At 41.1% G+C, this 18,477-nt stretch overlaps 1 protein-coding gene across 2 annotated transcripts in view; it reads right to left on the reverse strand.

The window, feature by feature from the left end:
- Window positions 1–828: 828 nt before the first annotated feature.
- DHX9 (DExH-box helicase 9) overlaps window positions 829–18,477 on the reverse strand; it is a 28,976-nt gene continuing 11,327 nt past the window's right edge. For both annotated transcript variants that reach the window (XM_064454404.1, XM_064454406.1), the window contains 17 exons: window positions 18,047–18,238; window positions 17,411–17,552; window positions 16,790–16,872; window positions 15,448–15,604; window positions 14,703–14,803; window positions 13,682–13,895; window positions 12,999–13,093; window positions 12,736–12,809; window positions 11,920–12,072; window positions 10,117–10,277; window positions 8,068–8,179; window positions 7,214–7,375; window positions 6,926–7,053; window positions 5,603–5,832; window positions 3,280–3,395; window positions 2,203–2,403; window positions 829–1,295 (listed from right to left, as the gene is read on the reverse strand). In XM_064454404.1, the coding sequence (XP_064310474.1) occupies window positions 1,022–1,295; window positions 2,203–2,403; window positions 3,280–3,395; window positions 5,603–5,832; window positions 6,926–7,053; window positions 7,214–7,375; window positions 8,068–8,179; window positions 10,117–10,277; window positions 11,920–12,072; window positions 12,736–12,809; window positions 12,999–13,093; window positions 13,682–13,895; window positions 14,703–14,803; window positions 15,448–15,604; window positions 16,790–16,872; window positions 17,411–17,552; window positions 18,047–18,238 (2,595 nt within the window). In that variant the 3' untranslated portion in view covers window positions 829–1,021. The remainder of the gene's footprint in view (window positions 1,296–2,202; window positions 2,404–3,279; window positions 3,396–5,602; window positions 5,833–6,925; window positions 7,054–7,213; window positions 7,376–8,067; window positions 8,180–10,116; window positions 10,278–11,919; window positions 12,073–12,735; window positions 12,810–12,998; window positions 13,094–13,681; window positions 13,896–14,702; window positions 14,804–15,447; window positions 15,605–16,789; window positions 16,873–17,410; window positions 17,553–18,046; window positions 18,239–18,477) is intronic.

Below are 18,477 nucleotides of genomic sequence, written 5' to 3' on the forward strand. Positions count from 1 at the left end.
CAAGAAAAACCCCAAACCATTCATACACACACATTTATTGTAAACTGGAGTGCTTCGCTCATCTTGCTCACACAGGTGTTCCTGCACAACACAGCCTGACTGTAGAAAACACTCGAGAGTAATCTGTACCTGCGGCTACTCCACATCATCCACCCCTGCTCCAGGTCACTTCCCAGGTGCTAGTCAGAGGTACGGAGGAAACCACACCTCGCTGGGGGGCTTTTCATCCCCTCTGTGTCGATATACTTCTGCAAGCACCAGGCAGCCAGTGAGCTTTGAATGTCCAGAATCCACAGGCTGCAATTTCAATGAATTCTAATTAAAGAATCACACTCTCTCACATGTATTTGGAATAAGGAAGCATCACTATTTTGGAGTAGCAATGTAAATGAATGCTGCCTCAGATAAAGGGCACAGTTCACGCTTCTGAGATCACTTCAGGTTCTGCAGAGACAAGCAGCATCACACCAGTCTTGAAAAAGGTATTCCATGTTCCTGCATTATCTGAATCAGCAAAAGAGCCCATCAGCTGCTGTGCCATGAGGTGTAACGTGACCTGCAGCAGGCCAGTGGCTGGCTGCAAAGGAACCAAGCACTGCCTGGCATAGACAGAAAACCACCGCACCAAGGGCTATTCACACAGTTTATTAGACAAAGAAAAATCCCCACTGAGCCCAAATTCTGTAATTTGAAATTTGATTGGTAGAGAATGATTTTAGACAACGAAAAGGTTTCCCCAGAATGTCTTATACCTCCTACAACCAAAACTAGCAACAGACGGCTTCAAAATCTACATCCAAATACAAAATTAAATGTATAGCACAGAAGTCTTTACAAACAAACTCTTTATTAAGAATAAAATCATACAACTTGCAGCAAATTCCCTAAGGGCATGATATATTACAGAGCTGTACTTGTACTAAGGAATTGAAATGGCAAATGGACTCGTAACAGCAAAAAAGGGATTTGGGAGATAAACACGCTTTTGTCAAAGTGGAAAGACTTCACTGAACTTCCATAACTACCACCTGCTCCTCACCAGATCCCCACAGCCTCCTCTATAACCACCACCTGCTCCTCGATACCCTCCTCCTCGATAGCCTCCCCCCCCTCTGTAGCCTCCCCTGCAGCTACCTTGGTATCCTCTTCCTCCTCCTGAGCGCCTGCCAGAGTAGCTGTTGCCACCGTACCCTCCACCTCTGTAGCCAGAGCCACGCAGGTAACCTCCCCAGCCTCGGAGACCACCTCCATTGTCGTAGCGAGCCATTTTTGGGGGGCGAGGACCATCTCCACACCTGGCAAAGAGAAACATCATATACTTGATACAATCTTATGGATCCCATTTTCTTAATATGAAGAAGAATCAACTGCCAAGATACTCAGTTAAGATGCCTCTATTTTCTGATAGCAGAATATGATGGTTGAATTACAGTTACACTTCTGCACATTTCCCAATTCAGTAAAGAAAAGCTGGGAATGGCCTGCCGTGCCACATAAGCAGCCCCTTCTCTAAATCTCAGCCAGGCCTACAGATGGGGTAGGAAGTTTTCCCCTCAGTCCCACTTCTCCAGCTCACACAAATGCATAGGGAGCCTCATTCCTCTTTATGTGAGCACAGTAATCTTTATTCCCCTCCTCACAAAACACAGCGAAGTGTACGTATAAGCTGTTCTTTGTTTTGATCCTTAAATTACTAACAGTTCATAAGTGTTTTCATTTTGATTTGCTTCGGAAGCAAGACATGACAACAAGGGGCAATGGAGGGGTGCAAGCACAGCCAAATATTTGTTTTATTTCCAGAGACATAGATTAATAGGTTTGCCCAATATCAATTTGGATTATCTACTCTTTTAAGTCATTGTGTTTTGGAAGAGGCAATGACAGATTTTATTCCTGAGAGCCATCTGTCCTTCCTGTGGAAACAGGCAGCGATCCGTCTACATCAGACTTTGAACATGACAATTTTACATACGCTCAAGACTATTGATGTTGAAATGAAAGCCCAAAGCTCCTGTCTGCACGGGACAAGACTCTTCTGGTGATTTTAGCTCTGAGCTGCTGCAGGCGCTGCAGAGGGAGGGAGCAGTGGAGCTGACAGCTCTGACCTGCTCTCTTCAGGCTCTCGGTGTCCTTGTGGTCAGAGGTGGTGAGTGCTTCTCACCCCAGAGCTCTGACTGCAGAAGCCAAGGGAGCCAAGCTAACCTTGCATTGGCAGCCATGAGGCTGATGCCCGCAGCTGACGGCCTGGAGATCTGACGGATCACGTTCAGCATTCGCTCATTTGCTGGGTCCAGCTGCTGAATGATCTCAGGATCTTTAGTCACCTCCACAACAAGAGCCTCCATTGCAGCACGCAGAGCAGTGATGCAGGCAGCCACGCTGTGGGGCATCTTTAGCTTGATCCTGGAGCAGAAAGAAGTATAGTAGATGGATCACAACTTCTAAGAGAGGACCTGTTACGAAAGGTGTTCTGTGGAGTGGTTTTTCATTGAGTGCTGCACATGCCGAGCCAGAAATCTGTATTCTCATCTTTGAAATTCTAATTTGTCAATGAAGGGATGTGGAATTCAGGAGGCAAATTTGCAAGACACCCAAAATTTGGCATTGTTAAAACACAACTCTCCTTCTACTTAAATTGCTCTTGAGATTCAACATACTCAGATAACACCAATACATAACCCGTAACATCAAAACAAAAAGATATAAAAATATGAACTAAAAACATGAGGCTCCTCAAGATTTGGAGGCTCCCTTCAAAAATATTAATTAATTAAGCTCAAGCAATTCTTCATCTCCATTTCACTGTCAGAGGAGGGGGAAACAACAAAAACAAACCACATCCAAACAGTATTTAGTCATGGCCACAAAATGTGTGCTGCTAGAGGCAAAAAACCAATCCTTAGCATTTCTCTCCTCAAGCTGTGTTTCTGAGACTTAGAAACAATGTTTCCTCAGCCTCTGTCTGAAAAGGAGGTCCAAAATACATAGTACCTCTTATTCACATTCCAGCTGAAGGGGGAAAACCCAGCAATTTTTATGGAAACTGCCTGGTATCATGTTTTCAATTTAAGCAGATAAACTGCATGAAACAGTGCTGCCAATACAAACTCCTCCCTTCCTCACAGGAAACAAAGATAATGCCTTCACAAATAACCCATAGTGCATGGCTTGCTCCAGGGTTCCTGTTCTATAGAGACTTATATCTGTGTTAGCAGCCGCTCCCCCCCAGTCTGTGTTTTTCATAGACCTGAATATTATGAGCACCAAGGAGGTCCATACCAGTCATCTACCAGAATAAGCTCCCCATTTGACAGGACTTTCTTGGACGCAAAGAGAAGCAGCTGCAGCGGGCTCACCAAGGTCATCGCTTTGGCAGAGATCGCTCGTGTTCTGATCTGCAGGTGGAAGAGGAATAAGACTCTTGAAATGGAAAACTGATCCCTACACCTTCCTCTGGCCACTGAAACCAGAGAATTTTGTAAAAACACCACCACGAAAAAATGTACATATAGTGTTAGGAAATTACAAGAGCACGCATGCATACAAAATTGAATGCTAGGCAGATGTTTACAGGGACTCAGCACTGGCTGATGTGAAAAAAACCCCAAAACTACCTGCCATTTAGAAGTATGCATTTTTCTGTGACTGCATGTCTGCAATTATGCAGCTGACGTTTTGCATGAGCCACCTCATGCTTTGCCAAGCTAAAAGTAGCCAAGGCATAGCTGAATTATCTTCCTACCTGCATTGCTGGGGCTGTGATGAAAAGCTTGTGTTGCATCTTCAGTAGGGTCTTACACAGATTTGGAAGCTGCTACACTTCCATGCAACCAGCCCACTTTGTCATTTTATGGAAACAAGACCTTAAGCTTGTACTTGAAGTGAGCACTTGGACAGTAACAAGCCATCTGACCTGAGCCAGAGATAACACCCCTGACTGTGTGGGCTACTGCCTTTCATTTTAAAGAGGAACTGAAGAGCAGTACTTAAGATTTCAGCCTCCCACCCTGACAGTTGCCTCTCTGCCTCCTTTCTTTCACACAGGAGCATGATGGAACGTGATGGGCTGAATTTGTTGTACTTGCTTGTCCTCAGAGAGATTTGCTCCTGCCTGGAAGATACCACACATACTCAAAAGAGAGAAACTGCCAGAAGCTGAAAATTGTGGCAGAAAAATGGCCACGACGAGTGTTGAACTTGCAGGTCAGAGAGCAAATGCCAAGTGCAGCAGGAAACAGACAACCAGACCTTAGAGAAAATTTCTTTAGAAAGTGCATACTGGGTAGGGAGATAGCTGCACATAAACCCTTCCTTCACCCTGGTCTCACCCAGGTGCTGTCTTAAGCCACCATCTTAGTCACTCTTAATTTCCTCTGTGTATTTTGATAGCTTTTTGAGTTCTGAAGTATGTTGGTGTTTTTAGGGGAGCTTACTTTACAGAGATGGTTGAGGCAGATCAAAGGCCTGACCTAATTGGGATCGTGTCATAAAGCGTGAAGAAGAGGCAAAGTCTCATCACAGCTCTGAATTATGTATGTGGAAATCCAGAGTGTCCAGCCAAGCCCCAGCCAGTGCCTGAAGGAGTCCAAATTCCATTTATTACCAAAGAAGTGGTTTATCTGGCATTACTAAAATAAGCTCCATGTCAGCAAAAAAAGGACCGAGGATATCAAAATCAGCATAAATAAACTGTAATTCTGAACTAACCAGTGTGGACAAGGTGACAAAAAAGAAACCCCTACAGTATCACCTCTGCTGTAAGATCTTAAAAGGCTCTCCTTACAGCAAGAAGCTTTGCTAATTCGATGCTTATTTTCAAAAACGTCTTTACAGCACTTTGCAGGCTGAAGGAATGCCAGTGTTGTGCACAGCTGTTTTCAACAACAGGCGTCAGAGTGCATCGGGGCCTCCCCATCGCAGGCTGGCAGCCCGCGGACCGTCTTACAGCTACATCCTACACAAAGGCATTGCCTTCATTTGCTCCTTGAAAGAAGGGTGTGCAGGAGAAGTTGCATTCCTGGTGGCCATCACCAGAGCACATGAGAGTGCACAGGGCTTTAAGTGTAGATGTACAGTATGTGCTGAGTACACAAAATTAATGGGATGAGGGTCATGGGAACCCTGGGGAAAGCATCTCGGGGGTTTTACAAGATGCTTGGGAAATAGGACTTGTCCTCAGAAGATTACAAACTACCTACGTATTACAGGTTCCTGTTTTCCCTCTGGATTCATAAGTAGCAGAAGTGATACGGGCAAAAATTCTCTAGTGCCTAATTAGTATGGTAGAGGTCCTAAAGCTATCCCTTAAAGAAGATACTAAGTTAGATCTTTCTCTACGGCCTGACTGTTTTCACAAAACTCACAGGAACTTTTTACCCAGCTCTACTTCTTCTGATTTTGGTTGACTGAAAGTTACTGTAAAGGCTGAGTGACACCATGGCCACATAAGGTTAACTTTCTGAAAAAAAACCCTAAACCCTCCAAAAAACCCCAAACCAAGCTAAATATTAGAGTGTAGTTTTTTAATTATGGCTTCTTTACCAAAAAGAGCCTCTTAGACAAGCTGGTAGCATGTGAACAGTAACACATTCAAAGTCTTTACCTTTTCTCCAAAAACAAAAAAAGGCGACGGGTACTTGATGTCCTGGCTGCTGAAAGGGCAGTTGACAGATGACTTGTGGATAAGTGCATTGTGCCCCTCAGTGGTAAGAATTTTCCTCTTCTCCTTGTGGTAGCAGACATTGGGGTAGACCCCAAAAGCAAGCAGGGAGATTACAACATCTAGATTATTGTCTGGTCCAGTGTTGTTAAATGGTTGAGTCATCAAACATTCTGTTGACAGAGAACAGAAGACTGGCTTGCAACCATGGGTCATCTAGGACAGCACAGCAGAGCTGTTTAGGATCCTGGATCAATGCATTTTCTGATTCAATCAACTGGTAGATGTGCATCTGTTCTCAAATGACCTCTGCACTCAAAGCATTTCAGTTCTACATTCAATTTTCGATTTATTCATGGAGAGCAACAAGCTGAAAAATACTACTGCAAAGAGATATTTTCCTCTTCCAAGCTCTTAAAAAACAAAGAGAGTGGGGTTTGCCCAGAATGTGCTGTACCACAGTGTATTTCCTGTCATTTGTTTTTGGAGACAGATCATTTGGGAGAGGTCAGAATAGATGTTTTCATTAGTTTATTTGTTACAAACCTCCCCAGAGTTTCTGGTGGCTTGTTTTCAGGTCATCTTGCCCAGAAATAAAGTTAAGGATAAATGCAGCAATGATCCTAGCAGCACGAAGAGAAGAAAAAATAAAGGAATTAAAAAAAAAAAAAAAAAAAAAGAAGGAGGGGGAGATGAACATCTGCTGAATCCAGCCAGCCATGCCATTTAATGGAGCAAGCTCCTCAGGAACATTAGGCAAATTCAGTACCTGGTCAACTTTAAGAATATTTTTTTTTCTTAGAAAACTGAATAATATGCCACACTACTGCACATCTCTCCTGCGGCACAAACCCAGAAAATAATAGGGCACATAGCACACCGTTTAGATCATAGAGTCCCTAAGGCTAATGAAAAGGAGGGGGGAAGCACATTCTGGAGATGCAACAAGTGCAGAAGAAAATCAGGGAGGTAATTCTCTGAGACAATTGCTTAATAAGTTTTTAATCCTGCAGCTCTAAACTCAGCCTCCAAAATCTCCCTATGTTGCACCACAGCCATCACAACTTCTCTGGTTTAGACAACTACGAGAGAATGAGACAGCACTAAAATTTCATCCGAACACAGCTGTAAAAGCAGGACAGCTTTATGGTAAGCCCACTATAGGCCTCTGTGCTTATGTATTCATTATAAATTATCTCGTTTAATTATTTCTCATCTCAGAATGAAAAATGCAATCATTAAATTACTATATCCAATTAGAATCACCTTCAGGGAAGCCAGAATTAATAAGTATATCTTTCAGCTGGACCTTTGCTTCCCAAGTCATTCTGAGAGTAGCCATGCTGAGTCTTTTGTGTTCACAAAATCTTTTTTCTGCTTCTTCACCACCCATTCTAAAAAACAAACAAAGTGAGTTAGAAACCTATGTAAGAAAAGAAAAAGTGCAACAGCCTAGCTGTCAGCGCATCCATTGACATATCTAGTCTGGTCACAAAACTGCTCACTCTGCGTTACTCACGACCTCTCAACAAATTCTGTCCCAAGACAATATACCTTGCGTCATCCCAGGCTTGAAAGGCAGAGAGCAAAGCAACATGATCTGAAAACCTGTTCCCAGCAAAGTTCCTATGGACATAACCCAGCCGTTTGCCTTCACTGATAAAAGGTTCAGGGAAACAGGTGGCTGCAGATATGGTACAAACAGCATCTCCCACTCTGAAAGAAACCACAAAAGGTATGAGGATCAGGTTTAATCACAGTATTGCAGCCAGCAGCTACTAGAGGCTGTTAGTTGGAGTAAAAACTTACGGCTTGAGGTTAGAAACCTTCGTAATTTGGCCCCTCTATACCAAACTTCATAGAAATGCTTCCCAGGAAGTGGATGTTAAATCAGCTCCAACTCCATTAGCTAACCTCTCACAACAGCAAGCGCTCACAAGTCCATTGTCTATCTTCCCTCCCCTTCCCCATCCATCCATAGGTCTTTTCACCACCTTCTTCAGGTAGAAAGGACCCTACAGCCATCGCAATTATGAACAACAGTTCTTTATTTCTGTTGAAGCAAAACACATGGATTCATTTTCCTTCTTATTTAGGACTCAAATTTCGTATCTCCCCACCTCTAGCTCACTGCTATTCTTAAGCATGTAGAGTCCCACTCTTAATTCACAAATACTCAGCCTATACTGGTCCCTTTCAGTTACTCTGAATTTCATGACTACTTTATTCCTTTTACTAGAAGTTATTTATCCTTTGCCCCCATGAATATTCAGTTTCTTATTCCCAGTTGTAGTATTTATTGTTCATCTAGATGTATTGGGTTTTCCCCCTTGTAGCAGGCATGTCTAGAGGCTCAGGAACTCAGAGAAACAAGAAAAAAAAAAGACCACTGAGACTCCTAAACTTACTGAAAAATACAGCCCATTATCATCATCTTGCCAAGACGAGGTTCAATGGGAAGTTTGGCTAGGATTCTTCCAAGAGGTGTCAGCTCATCATTGGAATCCAGGGCATCAAGGTCTGAAACAAGATCTCTTATTATCAAAGACGGTTAGCCAATCCCATAAATCCTTAGGTAAGAAATTCAGACTTTCAATAATGGTGTTTAAAGAGAACCCCATCTATATTTAACTTTAATGCTGTTTACAAAATTGCCGACCTGATTTTCAAAATCAGTCTGAGGTCAAATAAAGACATTTCACTTCAGCTTTACAGATGCTTTACTACCTCCTCCACAAGTAAAATAATTGCTATTTAATTCACAAATGTATTTTTCCATTTCTTCTTAGTTTGCTTCCGTACAGACCGCTATTACACAATTAAACTTTTTTCAAGTCCCTATATTTGATCTAATTAATCTAACCTAATTTCTGCCTCACGAAAATCAAAGCAGCCCCATCACAGCCAACTGCAGGATCTTCACTGCAACTGCTAAATCACAGAACCCTCTGTTCATCAACACCACCACAAACTCTCGCTTCAATGAGACTTTGCCTGCCCTCCTCTCCTTCCGTTACCTAAAAATTATCACCTAAGCTCATCCTCAAAGCTATCAAACCACCATCAATAATAAAGTCAAACAAGCATGTGGCTTTTGCTGTACAGATTGAAGGGTCTCATGAGTCTCATCCTTCTAGCCATTTGGCCATAACCATTAAACTCCACTTCAAAAAACTCTTTTTAAGTTTGCATGACAAAGAAAAACAATACAGGGTGATCTTTAAAACCCTTTCAAAGATATAAATGAAAAATGCGAGCTTACAGTTTATTTACAGACTACTTTGGGAAATTTCAGCATAACTAAAAGCCTTACATTTCAAAGAAAAAAGAGCTTTCTTGCCTCAGCAATTAAATGGGAAAGTGAGCAAATAAAGGACTCCTTACCCACTATCGAGTCCGTTTTTCTTAGTATCTATTGAACTCAAAAGCCTAAAGAATATTTTGAAGAACAGCATGTCTCATCATCCTGAACACATACTCGTCGCATACATGCACTGAAAGATCACAGGTCATCCAGGAAATGGAGGCCCATGCAGAAATGTCTGCTTGGTGCTAAAGCTGAAAACATTTGCCTTTTTCCCTGGCTTTGCATTTCTTACCTGCAGCGCAAGAAAAGCACTAACAATTTTTAGATCAGAAAGTCATTAAACTTGAATACTTACCCCTAGCTACATTTTTCATTCTAGTCTCCCTTCTGTACACACATGCAATATAGGCTCGTCACATAATTTTTTCATAAAATCAACAATCAAATAGTAGTTTCAGTTCTTAGACATTTAAAAAAATGCTCATTTAGTGACATTTGCAAAGCATGCTGAGGTTCGAGATCACTGCCTTAAATCCAAAGCATAAAATTAGGGTTCCTCCCTGCTTCATTTTACCCATATTCTAGTTAGTTCCTTGAAGAAGCTGGGGAGACAGCTTAATCCCCACCTCAGTTTCCCCCCTTTATAGGAAGATCCAATGCTTGCATATTCATGAACTGTAGATTTAATTACTTGAGAAAATACTGAGATCTTGGGTGAGCAAATTGTACAAAGCGGTAATTACACAACAAACTACTAACCTCTCATTTTCAGTACTTTTGTAGTAGTTTTGTAAATGCCTTAGGCACTGGACTGAGTCTATGTCACACACGGCAGTGCCACAGCTGGAAAACAGGAAGCTGGAAGCTAGCATAAGTTACTGGTAAAATAACAAAACAAGCCTTAAGTTTGAAGGCTCAAGTTTCTTACAGGAACGACATTCCACTTGGGAATTCAAGTATTTCTTCAGCTGTAAAAGACACTGCCACCCACACGACACATCCAGGAAACACCTTGCTGTTTCAGACAGCATGCTACTACACAAACAATCTAACCAGAGATGTTAAAGCAGTTTGTAAGTGGTCATTATACATGGGAAATCACTTGGAGTCAGCTTCATTAACATACAATCTTGTGGGCAAAGCCCGATACCTCTTAGTGTGCGTTCTGCTTCAATCACTGCATCCAAAGGTGGTGGTTCTATTGCTTTGGCCAAAAATTGACCAATTCCTCCCAGCCGCAGCAATTTGATGCTCAAAGCGATTTCATGAAGTGGTGTTCGAAACATTTCCGGTGTCATATGAGTTTGAAGTCTGGAATGAGAACAAAAAAGCCCATGTTTTCCTTTGATCACCGTCATAGGTCATTCCATCAGCATAAACTGCCAGCCTCCAAAGCAAATACTGCCCCCCAGCCAAACCATCACCTCTCATTATGCTCCTGTAACTTAGGCTCTTCTACGCTTCTCAGTTCTCATCTCTCATCTCCGGGCAAATTTACAATGGAAATGCACAGAGGATACAGGCTTCACATGACCATTACCCGGTGTGGTTTCTAGCATAAGCTGACCACATATAAAGCCCGATTTGCAGCATGGCTGTGTCCAGCCCCACACTTGCCCCCTTACAATCATCTCCTACATTGCTAAGGAAGGTCTTCCACCACTCCCGAGACAGACAACCTGCTGTCAGCCTGCCTTACGTACAAGCACTTCTTTACTTGTCCTTCTATCAACTCTACACCACCCAACTCCTCCTGCACATTTCTGCTTTGATCACTAAGAAGAGTAAGTATTTTTGCTGGATGCTTTCCCAAGGTGTTTTTCTGGTAGGAAAAAGACCTGATGGAAACAGATAGAGCTCTTAAGTCTTTAGCACAGTATCATTAGTGATCCTTTAGCTTGCTGTTGAACTATGAACTACCTGCACTGAGCAAGAGACAGTTAGAAAAGGTTTCAAAACACCTTGAACAGATATCCAGATTCAGCTGGCACCAGATTTAGATGGCGTATCCCAAGAGATTCTCTGCACAAGCCCAAACACTCTTTCTTTCCTAGGCACCATGGAGCTAGTATATTTTGGTTTTATACTCTTTGAGGGAAGGTAACCTTAAAGTCATGAAGTGTCATGATTACGTCAATAGCCTAAAATCAGTTCACTGTCAAAAATTCTTAATTACAATCACTCCACTGTACTAGACAGCAGATATAAATAAATTTGAGCAATTTAAGGACAGTTTTGATCAATTGATGCTTTCAGAGGTTACAAAAAGCTGAACATTAAACACAGGTATGATCTAACTGCTATGGGAGAAAGGGGCACTGAAACTTTCATGAGAGAGATTAAACACTAAGTGTGACAGCTGTGTAGACTTCTGCAACCAGCAATAAGATTTCCATGGCTCTGGTAACTGAGCAACAGCTTGGCAGATAGAAGAGGTCAAAAGTTTCAGCAGCAGGGAAGGTGCTAGAGCAGCAATTCAGCAGCACAGTGGGGCTTCCTGGCCATAGAATGGGGATGGAGGGAAAAGTAACATCTGTCTTCCCTGCTTTTCACCATTTTCATGACAAAACTCCCTGTTACATGAAGATGCCAGGGCCCACAATGTCTGAAGGCAGACTAGAGCCTTATCCTCATCCAAAGCTCTTGTGTGCCTTGCCTCAATTCCCAAGCAGTATTATTTTTCTCCTAAGAGGTTCTGTAGGTTGCAGTGAAGTTCTTAATAAAATAATGAACTATTTGTCCACCTCACACTACAGGTAAAAGCATATAAACAGATGTAGGGTTTTTTTTAAGCAAAAGAACTAAGATATCCAAGAATTCCAGTGTGAGCTAACTTTGTGCATCTCCTCTCTGTGCTTTCTGAAATTATTCTCCGAATCTGACCAGCAGTAGCATACAACAGTTATGGGAGAAGTCTCTGAGAGTATTTTATTTCTAAAGAGCACAGCCTCACCTTTCAAAGCGAGCTCTGCTGCACAAATGGAAACAAAATCCAGCACGCACACGTCCCGCTCTTCCTTTCCGCTGCTCCAAATTAGTTTTTGATGCCCAGACTGTGGCATAGTTTGTCATGTTATTATGTGCGGTAAACAGCTTCACTTTTTGTCTGTTACAGAAAAAAAACCAACCAAGCTCGTAAGATCAGGTGTTCTTCATCTTAAGTCCTGCCAAATCAGTTCTTATTTAATTCCTTGCAGCCACACTGCTTTTAAGAACCAAACCACCCATTTGACTAGCTAAGCTTTGGCTAGTTAGCCATCCATCTGGAAGAAAGTATCATACTCCTTATAAAGCCATGCCCCAAGCTATACGCAGAATGAAGTTTTCACAGCTGTCTCAAAAGCTCAACATTCTCATGCAATTAATGAGATCCCTATGTGCAACTTGCTCAGAGAACATGCATAGCAAGACAGGATCTGTAACAGTCTACAGAAATCTTCCTATTTTCCATCAGCTATACACTGAGTGTTTGTAATATTCATTTGGCAGATGACATATTTCAAATACGCATGGAGACCCGGTGACACCCCACATGAATAGTGCCGGCACGAATGCAGCTGACCAAGACCAGCCCACTGAAATGCCAGCATGGTTTGTAACTGTGTGGAATGGCTAAAGACAAGGCAAATTTGTCTTGAGTGAGTTAGAGTCCTCAAATTCAGCTTTGTGACTATGGGAACACAAAGCAGTGCTGTGTGTGTTCACAAAACCTTTTTTGCATTCCAAAGAATAGGATTTATACAACAAGAAAGCTACTTCATGAACTCACTTGCAGGAGTCTATAACGTAGACCACATCATTGATGGTAATGCTAGTCTCAGCAATGCTGGTAGATAAAATAACCTATAAAAACAGGAAATGTATATTGAAATATATTTGGTCTGAAAAAATTAAGGATGGACTGCAAGATAAATGACATTAACTACTGCAAGATAAACTACATAATACATATAAAAACAAGTCAGCAAAGCATTCCACAAAAGCACAACAGAACAAAGCATGCTACACTCCACAAAGAGAAGGCTCTCATACTTTCGTTACTCCAGGAGGCACAGGATCAAACACTCGACGTTGTTCCTCCAGAGGAATTTGCGAATGCAGAGGTAAAATTCTATACTGGCAGCCTCCTACAACACAAATACAAGAAAGTCAGTAATGACTACTGTGTAAATCTCATTTTTTCTTTGCACAACATAATAATTTCTACCCACTCATTCTCACACACACACACACACAAAAAAATCAATCCTGCTTGCACTCAGCTAACCCTCACATTCACAGAATCACACACAGAATCCCAGGTTGGAAGGGACCTCAGGGATCATCTAGTCCAACCTTTCTAGGAAGAGTGCAGTCTAGACAACACGGCCCAGCACCCTGTCCAGACAACTCCTGAAGGTGTCCAATGTGGCCAAGTCAACCACTTCCCTGGGGAGATTATTCCAATGGTTGACTGTCCTCACTGTGAAATCCCCAAGAACAACTTGTGTCCATTCCCCCTTGTCCTCTCCATGGGACTCCGTGTAAAAAGGGAGCCTCCATCTTCTTTGTAGCTGCCCCTTAAGTACTGGTACATGGGGATGAGATCCCCTCTGAGCCTCCTTTTCTCAAGGCTGAACAAACCCAGTTCTCCCAGCCTATCCTCATACAGCAGGCTCCCCAGTCCTAGTTTCCTTTGGAAAAGATGAAATATAATAGAATACAGTTGCTTTTACCAAAGTGTGGACTCATTTCTAGATGCTTCTGCATCATATATATCAAGTTCCAGCCAGGCAAGAAAACAAGTACAGCTCCCGGTACATTCAGGGTCTTGATATAAATTAGCAGGGCCTCAATGAGTTCAAAGGAAGTTTCTTTCTCATTCAGCTGAGCCATGGAGTGCTTTACTTCTGGGCCATATTCATCACTGCAAATAAGGTTGCAATTGGCCTACAAAAAACAAAACAAAACAAATCACAAAAGAAATCATATAGATTAGTTTACTCAAACTGTGGAGACTGGCTGGCCAAGCAAACAGGAAAATGAGACGTTGTCGATAGGGAAGACCATCTCAGGCACGGCTCACAGAATGACTCACAATAAGCAGTTCAAGTTCTGCTTCCCCAGCTTTCTAATACAAGAATGGAATTATAATTCCATTGATTCAGTTAGAACTCAACTACCAATTTGCAGCAGGAAGCTATCAAACTAATTTAACTTCCATTCAGATGGATGGGGATAACGTCATAAGAAGAAAAAAATGCTCCTCAGGAAAAAGTAATAATTTTTTAAAATTTCAAGTAACTGACCTAAATGGTAGTTTCAGACCTACAAATTAAAAGCTGTATCATGGAAGTGAGAGTTTCTTGATAATCTATGGAAGCACTAGCAATATTGACTGCAAGACAAGAATGGAGAGAATCTAAATTTTCGCCCTTAAAAGATAGCACCAAACTCACATTTCTGTATCTATTTCTTTTTCCAGAGTCACCAGTGTTTTCACTTTTAAAAGCATTCCAGTTCTATCTTTAAAGAGAATTAGCTGACAAAACATGAGAATTTTAGCTTCAGCAAAAAAAGAAATTCTTCAGTTTCCAAGGGCAAAAAGAAAATTCAATTGTTTCTGAAAACACACAGATATTAAAAATACAATAGCTGCTAAAAATGTTTAAGTTCAGCAATGCCAAATGAATTGCTCTTGAGCTAGAGTCCTAACTGACACTTCTTCAATTTTTTGTATTAAGAAGTCAATCATACATCATCATCTTCACCACTTTCTTCATCCTTCTCTTTCTTCTTTTTTTCCTTTGGTGGAGGAATGAACTGAGTCATTTGAATGCAATCTTCCAGAAAATAATCTGCAAGGACAGACACGCATTGGTTATCAAGACTGACCACTAGAAGCGTGTGTAAGGGAACACAATTCTTTTAGTCATCTCTCGAGATTCTCCTGATATAATCGTGATGTTTCAGTGTGTGAAGCCAAGATTGGAGAAAACTCCTTGGCCAGCACCTAGGGTATGAGAATTATTCCCACGCTATACCAATGATTATTCCTCTATTCAATATACTTCCACATAATTTTTAGTGGTTCGTTTCTTTTTAATACTGGCTCATCTAAAGCTATTGCCATTATTCCAAATATCACAGACACCTGATCTGAAACACCACAGCTTGATTATTACTACTTGACTATTCTCCAATGGAAACTGCCCCAAGTGGTGGTGGTTTGGGGTGGTGGGATTTTGTGTTGTGGGGTTTGTGTGTTGGGGTTTTTCTGGGGTGTGTGGGGTAGTATTGCTTATTTGTTTGGTTTTGTTTTTAAACCAAATGGTGTTGTGGAATGATTCAGTGTAACTGACTTCTTTGCCCAGAGCAAGCCACATCTGTAAGACATGACAATCCAAAAGAAATGTGTGTCTTGCTGTACCCACAATCTTTAAGCATGTGACTGATAAAATAAAAACTAAAGCAGTTCCTGAAAGTTCAATCAATGATTTACCTTGGACAGGGTAGGTTCTACCAAAGACCTCAACGATAGGACAGTTGAAGAAGTATTCACAAAACATGCTAGTATCGATGGTGGCAGACATGAGGATAACCCTGATTTCAGGATATGCCTGAACTACATCTCTCAGCACCACCAAGAGAAAGTCAGTCTGCAGATAAAGAGAATAAAAGCATCATTAATTTCCTACCCATAAGAAGCAAAATCTCCCCAAGAGATCAGAAAGAATTACACGGATATATACATTTATTAAGCAGCAGCTTTGCTGGGCAAGAGAAGTAACAATTATCATAACAATACTCTGTCAGTGCTTTATTTTGCAAATACTGCAATTCCTGGGATAAGTGAATTTTAGGATTTCCCACGTAAAGAAGGGTTATTCTTTCATTGGAATGAAACTAATTCAAGAAAAGCATTCAAAAATAGTTTGCTTCCTTCCTAACAATACCTGACAACCTAAGGTCCTTTTAAACTTGCTTTACATACAAAGTAGCCATAGTTCATAAAATAAATAGGAATGACTCAGTGCAATTGTATGCAAAGTTTTATAGTTCTATTTAAAGATGACATTCATTTAGTTTTGCCATGCAGATAGGCAGACCCTTAGTTCAACAGATAAAATTCCAAACTCATTCAAAATTTGAAAACTTATATTTTACATCATTAATACTAACTTAATAGATGACGAGATCAGAAAAATCTGCATTGCAATTCCATCTAAATGAGTCCCCAAATTCTTTCAAAACAAGCTTAGACAGCATGTCAGACCTTAGCAGTTTCTCTCATGCTTGGTGTGTCAAAGCTGAAAACTATATGAAAGCATTACGGAGACAGAAAGTGTTTCCCGTTTCTTAAGTTAGGTACAATCCCTTTCTCAATTTTACTTTCAACTTGTTGCATTTTACTTTGTGTCAAAACCAAAGTGAAATGTGTCACTATCAAGATGGCAGCTTCTGTAAACACCACTGCTGTTCTGTAACAGTAATACAACACTTCGGTAGAAAATGCACTCCAAAATAAAAGTGACATTCAACATGCTCCCACATTTGGACAAGAAGTGCTTGTACTGTGGTGTTCTATTTTCCAGAGAGGACCAGAACATAGAAGGAGACCCTAACAGGCAAAAGAGATAGGGCAGCAAATAAGCATAAATTCTCCTCTTTTAATCAGGTAAGGAGTAATTAAGAGAAGAATTTCTAAAAATGTTATCAAAGATGGAAAACTCATGTAAAATGAGTTTCCTTTCACATGTTTACTATTACAGAAGGACACATGCAAAAGTTAAACAGAACAGAAGCACAGAGAGAAATAGGACTGTAATCATCAGCTAACTCACATTAATATCTCTCTCATGGATCTCATCAACAATAACATGACTAATGCCACGGATCCCGGCCTCCACCTTTCTCAGAAGAACACCTTAAACAGACATAGTAGTTAAAAGTTCATGCAGGTAACAGCTCAGTCTCCCCCCGCCCCTGCCCCCTGCCCTGCCTCGCCTCATTTCATCTGGAACAGCTGTACTAGTGTAAAAATCAAGAGGTGTGCCAGCTGCCCAGCACCATTCATGGCCCCTTCTCTAATTGTTGTGCTTTCATTTGTACAAGTGATGGGAAGGGTATAAAGTATTACTACTAGAAACACTCCTTCTTCTCTCCCACCCAATACTGATTTCCCTTCTGTCTTTTAAGGACAATCAATATATGGCAATTTTATCTCTTCAGGAGATTATTTCTGTGTAGTATCAGATCTGTATCATCATACTCCTGAACAAACACCTTAATCTTTCTCTGCACAACAGTATGTCAGCAAACTTATTCTATCAAAAAAAGTTGTTAGCCTTTTAAACAGATTTTTCTAAAAATTTTAATGTAACCATGTTTATGCTTTTGCTGCTAGTTCAAAGAATTCAGGCCCATAATTAATAAGCTCCAAACATAAGAAAACCAATACAGACCTACAGTGCAGAACAGCACACTGCCATGTGGTCGAGGAAGCACAGATTCAAATCGCACGCTGTATCCACAGCTTTGCCCCAGTTGTTCTCCTCTCTCATATGACACACGCTCTGCTACAGAAACTGCACTAATCCTCCGAGGCTGAGGGATGAAAAAGTTTTCTTTGACTTAATGATGAAGTTTTATAAGTTTAACAGAACACTGCCAAAACCAAGAAGCTAGAGGTGTCCTGTCCTAAGATTTCTTTACAGAGTAGTCATTAAACAGTAATATGTGTAACAGCAGGCTTTCTTCTTCTCAAATGGTCAATTCTGCACATAAAATTAGAGAGAAGAGATATAAGAATATATAGGAAGTACCAGCTGGCATTTGCTAAATCCTTTCCCCTTGGTCTGCCAAAAAGTTTTCACCTGGGCAAGGCACAAGTCAGATCATCCCAGCTGTAGATACATGAGAGAAAAACACTCCAAATGAAAATTTACATGAGGCTGAGGTTTCTCCTACATGTAGCACTGAGATTACTTTTATGAGCAATGTCCTGTAATGAGAATCAGATTTTTTAGCACATCCTAACAGGTGATTTCTTGTATCTGATCACAAAACTTCAGTGGTTGCCTCTGTAACATATTCCTCACCTGTGTCACTACTATGTTGCACTCTGCAGCTCTGTTGGTTTTGATGTATTCATCCAGGATGTACTGTGGCACTTGTGTGGTTTTACCACAACCAGTGGCACCACGAATTACAACAACAGAATTGTGATGGATTGCATCCAGAATTTCACTTTCAAAATTCTTCACGGGTAAGGCCTCTCTCTCTTGTTGGATCTAGAAAAAAAGCCAGTACATTTCCAAAAATCTCCAAAAATCAACCTATTCTGCTCCACATCCATACTCTGTCTCACTCTTCTGCACAGGTTTCGCTTACACAAAGGAAAAACTGTGTAAGAACAAATCATAGTTTGTATTTTTTCCTTACACAGTGCAACACATCCCCACATCCATCCCACTGTAACATCCAGCACTTCTGAAAACTTGGTGCGTATTATTACTGAAATCAAGACATA

The sequence above is a fragment of the Phalacrocorax carbo genome, chromosome 6, assembly GCF_963921805.1.
Source record: "Phalacrocorax carbo chromosome 6, bPhaCar2.1, whole genome shotgun sequence".
In the NCBI taxonomy this organism is placed as follows: domain Eukaryota; kingdom Metazoa; phylum Chordata; class Aves; order Suliformes; family Phalacrocoracidae; genus Phalacrocorax; species Phalacrocorax carbo.